The following is a 13,066-nucleotide window of genomic DNA, read 5'->3' on the forward strand; positions in this document are numbered from 1 at the left end:
TAATCAATGTGACTCTTTTTCTGCTCTAAGGCTGAAAAAGGAGACTTAATGAAGGGAGAAAAGTATCCCCTTCCCAACTGTTTCACACCATTATATGCTAATTAAGTCACTGATGTGCTATGACCTTTTGGCAATATGGGAAGAGAAAAAGGGGCAGAAGTTGGCTCATTCCACTTCAGATAACAAGAACCCAGGCTCATATCTTTCAAAGGAACACATGCTAATGCCAAGGAACACCACACAAGATTGCCTTAATAATATTTAATACTCAATAAAAGAAAAAGATACCTATTAGTTTATGATGTTGAATAATGTATTTATAACTAAATGTTTGCCTTTCCTCAATGAATTGTAATTGCTGTTCATATAAGTGAACATATAAAGTACCTTGACTTAGAAATGAAATGTATTTTTATAAAAATTATTTTATCAAACCTGGTTTATATATCAAATATTGAGAGATTTGAAGGGAGAAATGGATGGTTCTACATTAATAGTAGGGACTTTAATGTACCATTCTCAAAAGAATAGAACATCTGGTCAGAAGATTCATAAGGAAATAGAGTATTTGAATGATATTCTGAACCAACTAGGCTTAACATATATATATATATATGTATCACAGAATACACTTCATCCAACATAATCAGCAGACACATTCTTCTCAAGTGCAAATATGGATCATTCTCCAGGATAGACTGTATCTTAGGATACAAAATAGGTCTCAATAAATTTTAAAAATTTGAAATCATACAATGTATATTCTCTAGACCACAACTGAAAGAAAACAGAAATCAGTCACAGAGGGAGAAATGCAAAATTCACAAATATCTGGAAATTAAAAAACATATTCTTAAACAATCCATGGGTTACAGAGAAAATCATAAGCAAAATTAGGAAATACCTTGCAGCAAATGAAAATGAAAATACAACATACCAAAACTTATGGGATGCAGTAAAAGTAATGTTGAGAGGGAAACTTATACCTTTAAATACTTACATTAAAAAAGGAAACGGGGGTGCAAGGGTAGTTCAGGGTTAGACTTCTTGCCTGCCATGGAAGAGACCCCAGACCCAGGTTTGATTCCTGGCCCATGCATTTCAGAAGACCTAAATAGATGGAAGGGCATACTGTGTTCATGGATTGGAAGACTAAATATAGTTAAGATGTCAATTCTACCTAAATTGATTTTCAGATTCAACGCAATACCAATCAAAATCCCAACAACTTATTTTTCAGAAATAGAAAAACCAATAAGCAAATTTATCTGGAAGGGCAGGGTGCCCCGAATTGCTAAAACTATCTTGAGGAAAAAAAACAAAGCTGGAGGTCTCACGTTGCCTGACTTTAAGGCATATTATGAAGCCACAGTGGTCAAAACAGTGTGGTACTGGCATAAAGATAGATATATCGACCAATGGAATCGAATAGAGTGCTCAGATATAGACCCTCTCATCTATGGACATTTGATCTTTGATAAGGCAGTCAAGCCAACTCACCTGGGACAGAACAGTCTCTTCAATAAATGGTGCCTAGAGAACTGGATATCCATATCCAAAAGAATGAAAGAGGACCCATATCTCACACCCTATACAAAAGTTAACTCAAAATGGATCAAAGATCTAAACATTAGGTCTAAGACCATAAAACAGTTAGAGGAAAATGTAGGGAGATATCTTATGAATCTTACAATTGGAGGCGGTTTTATGGACCTTAAACCTAAAGCAAGAACACTGAAGAAATAAATAAATAAATGGGAGCTCCTCAAAATTAAACACTTTTGTGCATCAAAGAACTTCATCAAGAAAGTAGAAAGACAGCCTACACAATGGGAGACAATATTTGGAAACAACATATCAGATAAAGGTATAGTATCCAGAATTTATAACAAGATTGTTCAACTCAACAACAAAAAGACAGCCAATCCAATTACAAAATGGGAAAAAGACTTGAACAGACACCTCTCAGAAGAGGAAATACAAATGGCCAAAAGGCCCATGAAGAGATGCTCAATGTCCCTGGCCATTAGAGAAATGCAGATCAAAACCACAATGAGATATCATCTCACACCCACCAGAATGGCCATTATCAACAAAACAGAAAATGACAAGTGCTGGAGAGGATGTGGAGAAAGAGGCACACTTATCCACTCTTGGTGGGAATATCAAATGGTGCAACCACTGTGAAAGGCAGTTTGGCGGTTCCTCAAAAAGCTGAATATAGAATTGCCATATGACCCAGCAATACCATTGCTAGGTATCTACTCAAAGGACTTAAGGGCAAAGACACAAATGGACATTTGCACACCAATGTTTATAGCAGCATTATTTACAATTGCAAGGAGATGGAAACAGCCAAAATGTCCATCAATAGAAGAGTGGCTAAACAAACTGTGGTATATACATATGATGGAATATTATGCAGCTTTAAGACAGAATAAACTTATGAAGCATGTAATAACATGGATGGACCTAGAGAACATTATGCTGAGTGAGACTAGCCAAAAACTAAAGGACAAATACTGTATGGTCCCACTGATGTGAACCGACATTAGAGAATAAACTTGGAATATGTCATTGGTAACAGAGACCATCAGGAGTTAGAAATAGGGTAAGATAATGGGTAATTGGAGCTGAAGGGATACAGACTGTGCAACAGGACTGGATACAAAAACTCAAAAATGGACAGCACAATACTACCTAATTGTAATGTAATTATGTTAAAACACTGAATGAAGCTGCATCTGAGCTATAGTTTTTTTTGTTTTGTTTTATATATTTTTTATTTTTTTCTCTCTCTTATCATTTTATTTTTTTTTCTGTTGTCTTGCTATTTCTTTTTCTAAATCAATGAAAATGTACTAAGAAATGATGATCATACATCTATGTGATGATATTAAGAATTACTGATTGTATATGTAGAATGGAATGATTTCTAAATGTTGTGTTAGTTAATTTTTTTAATTAATAATAAAAAAAATAATGGGTTACTTAATGGAAAAAGAATTAAATGTGACCCTGGTCATATAGCATACAAAAAAAAAAAAAGACGCAAACTTCAAATCAGAGAACTAACTTCAAAACTGGGAGAATTACAAAAATAAGAGCAAACTAAACCCAAAGCGAGCAAAAAGAAAGAAATAACAAAGATTAGAGTAGAGAGAAATGAAATAGAAAACAAACAAACAAACAAAAAAATAGAATCAACAAAACCAAAAGTTGGTTCTTTAAAAAGATCAATAAAATCGACAAACTTTAACAAGACTGACAAAATATAAAAGAGAGGCTATAAATAATAAAAGTTAGAAATGAAAAAGGGGACATTATGACTGACCCCACTGTAATAAAAAGGGATATAACAAGATATTATGAACAACTGTGCAGTATTAAATTAGATAAACTAGATGAAAGAGACAAATTCTTAGAAACACAAAATGACTCAACAAGAAATAGAAGATCTCAACAAATCAATTACTAGTTAAGAGATTGAATCAGTAATAAAAATCCTCCCAACAAAGAAAAACCCAAGAGCAGACAGCTTCACAGGGGGATTCTATGAACATTCCAAGAATACTTAACTCCAATTCTGCTCAAAGCCTTCCAAAAAACTGAAGAGGAGGGAATACTCCCCTAACTCATTTAATGAGGCCAACATCACTCTGTTACCAATGTCAGGTAAAGATACTACAAGAAAAGAAAACTATAGATCAATATCTCTTATGAATTTAAATGAGATATCCTTAACAAATTCTAGCAAACCAAATCCAACAGCATGTTAAATGAATTATATACCATGATCAAGTGGAATTCATACCTGGTATGCAAGGATGGTTCGACATAAGAAAAACAATTAATGCAATACAGTACATTAACAGAAAGAAAAAAAAAAACATGATCATCACAATTGATGCAGAAAAGCTATCTGACAAAATCCAGCACCTCTTCTTGAAAAAACACTTAGAATACTAGGAATAGAAGGTAACTTTCTCAGCATGACAAAGGATATATATGAAAAGTCCACCATTAACATCCTACTTAATGGACTTAAAAGACTGAACTCTTTCCCATTAAGATAAGGAACAAGACAAAGATGCCCACTGTCACCACTGTTATTCAACACTGTACTGGAAGTCCTTGCCAGAGCAATTAGGAAAAAAGAGAAATAAAGGCCTCCAAATTGGAAAGGAGAAATAAAAACTTTTCCTATTTGATCCTATGCTGGTTTGAAAATATTATGTACCCCAGAAAAGCCATGTTTTAATCCTGATTCAATCTTGTGGAGCCAGTTGTTTCTTTTAATCCTGATTCAGCACTGCACGTTGGAATCTTTTGATTAGATTATCTCCACAGAGATGTGATATGCCCAATTGTGGGTGTGACTTTTGATTAGATAGAGATGTGACTCCACCCATTCCAGGTGAGTCTTGATTAGTTTACTGGAATTCTTTAAAAGAGGAAATATTTTGGAGAAATCTCAGAAATGACAGAAGCCTCAGAGCCAACAGAGAGAGCAGATGTAAATGCTTGAGAAGAGTTGCTTCAGAGAACAGAGACATAGATGTTTTAGAGATGCTTACAGTCCGGCAGACATCACCATGAGATGTTAAGCAAGCCAGAACCTGGAGAGATCCAAGGGAAGCCAATAAATGAAAGCCAGCCCCAAAGATGCAAAGTGAGGAACCCCCGTGGGAACAGAGGCTGAAAGCAATGGAGCCCAGGAGCAAGGGACCAGCAGACACCAGCCAGGTGACTACCCAGTTGACATCGACCTTCCTTGAATTAAGGATATCTTAGTTTGGATAATATCATAGGCTTAGAACTACAAACTTGTAACTAAATAAATTCCCCTTTTAAAAATCTATTTCGTTTCAGGTATACTGCATTCTGGCAGCTTTTGCAAATTAACACAAATCCTCTATATAAAAAACTCCGAAAAATTTACAACAAAACTCGAGCTAATAGAAGAATTAAGTAAAGTGGTGGGGTACAAGATCAAGAACCCCCAAATCAGTAGTATTTTTATACACAAGCAATGAACAATTAGAAAAAGAAGAAAAAATTCCATTCACAATAGCAACTAACAGTATGGCATATCTAAAAATAAATTTAACTAAGGATGTAAAGGACTTGAGTACAGAAAACCATAAAACATGCTAAAAGAAATCAAAGAAGACCTAAATAAATGGAAGTATATTTTGTTTTCATGGATTAGAAGACTAAATGTTGGTAACGTATCAATCCTATCATTATAGATTCAATGATAGACAATGGTTTCTTAGACTTGCACCCAAAGACAAGCAATAGCAGAGAAAATAGGTAGGTAGGACCTCATCAAAATAAAAAACTTGTGGACCTCAAAGGAAATTATCATGAAAGTAAAAATGATAACCTAAACAAAATATTTGGTGAAAATATTTGGAAACCACCTATTCAATACCAGTTCAATATCCAGAATATATAAAGAAATCCTTCAACATAACAACAAAATATGGGCAAAAGACTTGATAGATGTCTCTCCAAAGAAGATATACAAATGCTGAGGAAGAACATGAAAAGATGCTCAGCATCATTAACCATAAGGGAAATTAAAATCACAACCATGAGATACCATTTCATACCTTAGAACGACGGCTATTAAAAAAATGAAAAATAACAAATGTTGGAGAGGATGTGGAGAAACAGGGACACTCATTTACTGCTGGTGGCAATGTAAAATGGTGCGGTTGCTGTGGAAGACAGTTTGGCAAAGTATAGAATTACCATATGACCACAACTAGGTATATACCCCAAAGATTTGAAAGCAAGGATTCAAACAGATATTTTCACATTGATATTCATAGAGGCATTATTAAAATATCCAAAAGATGAAAGCAACCCAAGTATCCATCAGCTGATGAATGTGTAAATAAAATGTGGTATATACATACAATGGACTATCTTACTCACTCATCAAAAGGGATGAAATTGTGATATGTGCAACAACATGGATGAGCCTTGAAGACGTTATGTTCAGTAAAATAAGCCAGACACAAAAGGACAAATATTGAATTATCTTACTGTTTTGAAACAATTATAATAAGAAAAATCAGAGAGTCAGAATCTAGAATATAGTTTACCAGGGGATGGGGTAGAGATAGGGAATAAGAAGTTAAGACTTAATATGTACAGGGTTTCTATTTGGAATGATGAAAATGTTTTAGAAATGATGGTGGGAATGGTACCAGAACATTGCAAACTAAATTATCAGCATGGAAACATATATCTAAATGTGACTAAAAGAATCAATATTTGTGTAATGGTAACAGAATAAAAATTGAAAAAAATTCCATGGAATTACAATACATAAACAACAAACCCTAAATCAAATCACGGATTGTAGTTAATGGTGCAACCGTGCAAATGTCCTTTCATCAGTTGTGGCAAATCTTTCACAGCAATGCAAGGTGTCAGTGTGGGGTGGTGTATGGGAGTCCTATGTTTTGTACATTATTGTTCTCTAAACCCATAACTTCTCTAATAAAGGAAAAATAAATAACAATAAAAAGTGTGTGGGTTTCCTGTTTGGAATCATGGAAATGTTTTGGTAATAGATGCTGGTGCCGGTAGCACAACACTGGGAAAGTAATTAATCGAAATATATATATGAATGCGGTTAAATGGGGAAATGTTAGATTGTATATATGATAATAGAATAATAATTTTAAAGGATCCATGCACCACACTACACAAACCATTGTTAGACCACGGACCATAGTTAATAGTACAGTTATAACAATGTGCTGTCATCAGTTATACCCAATGTTTCCAAACCAATGCAAGGTGTTAATAATAGGGTGATAAATGATAATCCTGTATTTTATGTATAATTGTTCTTTAAACCTACAAGTTCTCTAATAAAGAAAAAAAGATGATTTAACTCAAGTTTGTTCGACCCACGACATTCTTGAGAATGGTATGGGAGTATCACTTCAGTGCTGCCCCAACTAACGTTTTAACTATTATTTCCTACTGTTCCAACACTAGACAACAAGAACCTATTTTTGTTTTCAGTGGGAGAATCCCTTCTGAAACACTGATTTCCATCTGTGCCAGTCTTTACCTACTGGACCCTGTGGCTTTTTAATGATTTGAAGGAGATGAAACTTAAATGCAGTAAATCCCTTATCAGGTGACTTGAAATGGACATCACAGGGCACCTCAGTGGTGATCAATCAACATGGACTCAGGATCCTGTGACCATTCTGTATCACCTATTAGTCAAGTATTAAAACTGGGACCTTATCTGGGCCACCTTCCCCCACTCGGCACACACTGGATGAGATGACTAAAGTGGAATGACTTCCTTCTCATATACATGTCCAACTATGCTCCCATTTTATGATCAGAAAATGTGATAAAAAGTCAATACTGATAGTGGTGTTCTTACAGCTTTTCATTTGAATTTATTAAGTGGTGATTGCATAAGTATGGAAAAATTTTGGATTTTGTTTTTTACTGTCATATAAAATAATTTATGGACTGCGTTCTTTAGTATATTTAAAACAATACTTAGGATTGTATACTGTGGAAGGACTGAATGTGTGTGAAGATTTCTCAATAAAAATATTTAAAAAAATAAAACAAACAAGAACAATACTTAGGATTATTTCAGCAATATTTTTAAACCCTTGGCCCTTCTTAGGGACATCTTAATGCTTCATTTCTTCTAAGGAAATGAAATGAAGTACAGGCACACACTGTCTGCACAAAACAGAAAATGCAAACAGAAAGAATTACAGAAGGTTTGCAGGAGGAGAAGACTGTTGGAGTTAACTTCAACCATAATTTTGTCTCTTTAAGAAGGAATTTTTGAATGTTAGGAGAATAGCTAAATTGGCTATTTAATCACTTTTATAAAGCCACAGTGCCAGAGCATGACCCATTTATGTTACTAATACATATAAATTCTATATGAATCTCTTAGGAGATAAATCTGAAAAATACGTGCCTACTTAAAATTGGTTATACAAATGTAAATCAAGTGTCATATGTTTGCAAAGATAGTGTTCTAATTTAATTCTGATTTCAAGTTTAAGCAAATGAAAATAATCAAATTGAGTCTAATAAAATCAGGAATGATTAAGTTTTAATTGTTCAAGTTTCTGCCACATCTATGATGTCTTTTTATCCTTATAACACATTTGAAAAATTCACTGCACAAAGATAAATTTTCATTTGGCTGGTATCATACTTTGTGAGGATGTGAGCATTAAGCTAGGAAGGAGAGAGAGCCCAAAATGCCTATGAGAGAAAGTAGAAGGAATAAGCTAGAAGTAGAGGGACTGCTTCCTGAGGAAAGCAGACAGTTGTCCAAATCACAAGGTGAAAAATCTGGGACCTATGCAGGCTGATGTCAATATCTGACAGTATTTGATATGGTAGGTGGGGTCCAGTAACTAAGTTTCATAGACATCAGCAATAGCTCAAATCCAAAAGATGGTATGTTATGGTTTGCAGCTTGGAGTTGGGATAAAATGGTGCTCCTTTGGGTGAGACAGGAGGATAAAAGCAAAGCTAAGTGTCTGGACTACAGGGAATGAATGGGCTGGTATTTGGAGCAAGCCATCATTTTAGGAACGCAAATAAGGATGCACCTGGACGTCTAAAGCTGGAACCCAGTTATGTTTAACTAGAAATCCTGGGAGCCAGTTTGGCATGGAGTGGGGAATTGGGCAGAGCTGGCAGCTTGGTTAGAATGTTGATGCCATAAAGTTTATTCTGGACATAGAGGATGCTCAATTAGCACAGCAAGATTAATCTTGTCCCAATTTCCTGTAAGCAGTTTGGACTAATTAAGAAATTAGGTGAAGCTGATACTGAAGGTGACATCTTGATACTGGTAGCTGAGAAGTTATGGGAGGTAGAAACTGAAGTCAGATAAGGAAACAGGGCTCAGAAATACTATATAATTTGCCCAAGACCACATAGTAAGTAATAGGAGAGCTCAGACGAGAAGTTTCATGCTTTTTCTTCTGTCCCGTAGTAAATACAATGTGGTCCAGCTGAAATAATCATGCCATTGATGGCATGATTGATATTTTTTTGAGCTCACATGATAGTCTTTGTAGATATGTCCAAAGCAAATTAAATGTATGGGAACCTGAAGAGATCTGCAAACAGAAGTTTTGCTGGGAGAAGGCCTATTTGATTTTTAATGCAGAGATCCTCCCTAGGGCATATTAGAATCATCTGGGGGTGCTTTTAAACAGTACAAATGATAGAGGATCCTATTAAAGAAATTCAGATTTAATTGTTCTGGGTTGGGGCCCAAAGAGCCACTGACATGGTATTAAGAGTACAGTTCTCAGTTCCACTGTTCTCCCCCATCTGGAAGAAAAGGGAAGTTCCCAGGCAAAGATACCTCTTGACTCTGCCAGTGATTAGTAGGTAACTCTGCATACTTTCTTCGCTTCAGTTTTCTTATCTATAAAACTCATGTTGTCACAGTTTTGGGCACCCCACTGCAGATTTACAGAATCAGAATACCCTTGGGAAAAGGCTGGGCATCTAGGACTTCAACGAGTTGCCCCACTGATTGTCAAGCTGCTTGCCTGCTGCTATCAGAGGTGGTGTGTGTGTGTGTGTGTGTATGTGTGTGTGCAAGTATGCGTGCGTACCACAGATCCAGTTCAGCCATTTTCAAACTTTAATATGCACATGAATCAAATGGGAATTTTATAAAAATGCAGATTTTGATTTAACAGGCCCACTGGGTGCCCTGATAGTCTACTTTTTTAACAAAGTCATCAGGGGAGGTCAATGCTGCCTGTCCACTGCCCACACTTCCAGTACCAAGGATTATATAAAAGGAAGGCTGGAACAAAAACCTCCTTTGATGAACAGTTCATGAGGATTTCCATTGTGAGTAACTCATAGCTCTTACTTTATTGGGAGGAAGAATCTTAAGGTACTCTAGTTCTATCCTATTTAGTGAGTGCTTGGCTAAAGATCATGAATCCTTGGTGCCAAATAGTCCAGAGATGGTGAAAAGCAAGGCGAAAATGTTGGACACTAATAATTTCTATTTTTATTAGGAAGAAGAGTCAAGGACACCCAGAGTTCATCATAGCGATTTCTTTTTTTTTGGTGTTGACATCAGGATTTAATAGTCAAATCTATGCAGCAAAATCACATCTGAATGAGTATATATAAACCAAGAGATGGCATAGTTGCTGCACATGGTGACTGGTAGATTCTTGGAAAAACCTGCTGATTGAAATGTTTTTCAAAACAGATTAATTGCTGCTCATTTTTAAGTTACCTTAAGAAGGTCTGACACTGCACAGCTTTGGAAAGAGGACGTGTGGCATCCCTTACAATGGATTTTGCACCATTACTCAGTACCCTACTGATATAATAAAAGGTTGACTCGTTTCCTTTCCTGTGCTTGCTCAGTTGCAATTGAAACTGTGATTCCATATATGCTGGAACAAAAATGTTCAGGGAGTCCAGCAGCTCATGGTGATCCTACCGGCTTTAAGGTGAAATACAGCCTGGAAAAGCACCGAAACAATCATCTGTGTATAGTTTACACAGGAAGGTTTTGGGTAATTGGGGGAATTTCATCATATAATCATCGATTCCACTGTCCCAAACTGATAGCTTTTGAGACGCTCTATAACAACTTCAAAAATCTTCTTTGTGGTTTTCTTTCAGATTTCTTTGGCTTGCCTGCTTTGCCTACAGTGTAACTGTGCACAAAGTTTCTAATAGGGCCCATAATGAGAATATTTATTTCATTGTCCTTCACCATCAAGATTGTCAGGAATGTCAGCACAGCTCAAGGAACAGGATTTCAGAGCTGCTGATGGCTGCCAGCGGAGACAAGCACATTTCAGTAGACGTCGACAGAAAATTTTAATATATTTCTCTGTGGGAAGGGGAAAGTATCCATGTACTTTATTGTGTGCAGCACAGCATCGCTTCATGTTTTGCCTTTCCCAAAGATATCATTATACCAGGGAGTGGTGGTTGTTTTTTTTTTTTACTTCCCCCAATATTCCTATAAGATTAATTTTTAGAACTGCTGCCATGTTATGAAGGCTTAATGCTGTGAAGGCAGTCTGCAGAAGAAATTAGCAAAATGTTCAACTCTTATTTTGATCCTATTTCATATCAAGAAGAGAGGTATTAGTCTCAGTGAACTTTACCTTTACCTAACTATATGTCTACTTGATGAGTTGCTTCCCAGTAAAAAAGTAAAAAGAAACAGGTGTTGAAAAATTCAAATATACTTGAGAAAATATTTAGTCTTTGTTAAAGAATTAAAATTCTGTAGCGATTCAACTAAAAGGGATCTGAAAGATGTCCTTTACCTTTCAGATAATTAGTCTGAGGCAGAGAAATTTTGCAGATAGTTGTTCAATTCCAACTAATGTTTCAAAACAATGCCAGAACTAGCACTCACATTCAGAGCCCAAATTTAGTTTTTCTGATACCACATTTAAGGGAAAATGAAGTCCTAAAGAATGAGCCCATTTTCTAAAACATGTACCCCTAAAGTTAAACCTGGCTTTGCCAGTCTTCTGGTATATAGAACTTCTAACAATTCCAAGGTTTAATCCAGACTTGAAGAAATACCAGCCTCACCCATCCAGCATGGACAGTCATCTTGTTTGAGGTGCAAACCTTTTAGTTAGTTTGCTCATTTTTATTCCATGCTGGAAATGTTAACTAGAACACTAGTCAAGTTAAGGAAAAGTTACAGCTTTAGTATATAGGCCAAAAACTAAAAGGTGTATTTTCGAATCTCAAATTAAAAAAAAGTTTGCTGTTTTAATCCTGTTTAAAGCCAAACAGAAAATTAAGACAATTAAAAGGATAGCAGATAGAAAACTAAACCTTAGCCTGAATTTCCAAGAGTAGAGTTTATCAATTTTGTTGTCAGAATCCTTAAGGGGATCCTAGTAAATACTGTTACCTATTGATCCTCCACACCACCGAGCCCTTTATGTAGAGTCATAGCCCCTCTTCAGTCAGGACAGCACGAGCCCTTTTAGCACACTCTGCTATCTGGCTACAGAACATCTCTCCATATTTTTTCTCACTAACAAAATTAAGATTTTTTTCAGGGCCATGACCTATCTGCTTAAAAATACGAACTGAAAACTCGATTTTTCTGTTTCCCTTGACTCAGGGGGTGATCAATGAAATGTTGGAAAAAGTTGTCAAGCAAAGCAAGCCTTCTGTAATACAAAGGAAAAATTTATAAAGAAGAAAGACTTCAGTCTTTTGTCCATGTCTCTTCATATTTCTTTTTGTCTGGAATGCAGACTTGATGTCTTAGCCATGAGACATGCTTAGGACTTCAAAGCATGATAGGAGGAAGGGCTGGAAGATCTCATCAAGAAGCTGTACCTCCTTTAGACTGCAAACCTTTGGAAATCTTGTATATGAGAAGCACACACTCCAATCTAGAGAAGCCAGTGTTAGCTGGGATTATTGTAATTTGCAACCAGATGCATTCCAACTGGCCTGGCGATTGCAGGACTCCACAAAGTGATCTTGGCTTCTGTGGTCAAGGGACTTTAGTTCCTGGGTCTGATCCCTATTCAGATCAACAGAGAGACAAAATGAAGTGGTACCGTCTTTCTTAACCCAATAAATTGCAAGACGTGCAGGTAGTTTTAGCTGTACTGCTTCACCAAGCAATAGCATTCTGATTTTGATTGACTCAGGTCTCTCTCCCCTTGGGCCAGGTAGGCAGAAGTGGGGTAGAACATTCACACAGTCTGATATTTTCCTGCCCTAATTATGGATGCCACGCACGTTGATTCTTCCCCTACACGGAGGACTTTGGGAATCTCTACAAATGACAGTGCCCCCTCAGCTGGTGCCAAGAGGGAGAACATTCAGCAAGAAAAATAGCAGTCACCGAAGTGTGCACATGTTGGTGCATTTATATTTACCTCCAGAATGGGGTGGAGGGCCGCACAGCAGTACCATTCCCTGACCTTGACGGACAGATACCGTGCTTCTGGTTCTTGTTTTAAAGTTTTCAAGATCTGTTAGGAGAAATAAAGGGAAA

The 13,066-nt window shown here is 36.3% G+C and overlaps 1 protein-coding gene across 1 annotated transcript in view; it reads right to left on the reverse strand.

Annotated features, from left to right (window-relative positions):
- Window positions 1-13,066, reverse strand: part of CNTN4 (contactin 4) — an 831,113-nt gene that overhangs the window by 237,828 nt on the left and 580,219 nt on the right. The window contains exon 6 of the mRNA XM_077130352.1: window positions 12,948-13,043. Coding sequence (XP_076986467.1) covers window positions 12,948-13,043 — 96 coding nt within the window. The remainder of the gene's footprint in view (window positions 1-12,947; window positions 13,044-13,066) is intronic.

The sequence above is a fragment of the Tamandua tetradactyla genome, chromosome 15 (genome assembly GCF_023851605.1).
Source record: "Tamandua tetradactyla isolate mTamTet1 chromosome 15, mTamTet1.pri, whole genome shotgun sequence".
Taxonomy (NCBI): domain Eukaryota; kingdom Metazoa; phylum Chordata; class Mammalia; order Pilosa; family Myrmecophagidae; genus Tamandua; species Tamandua tetradactyla.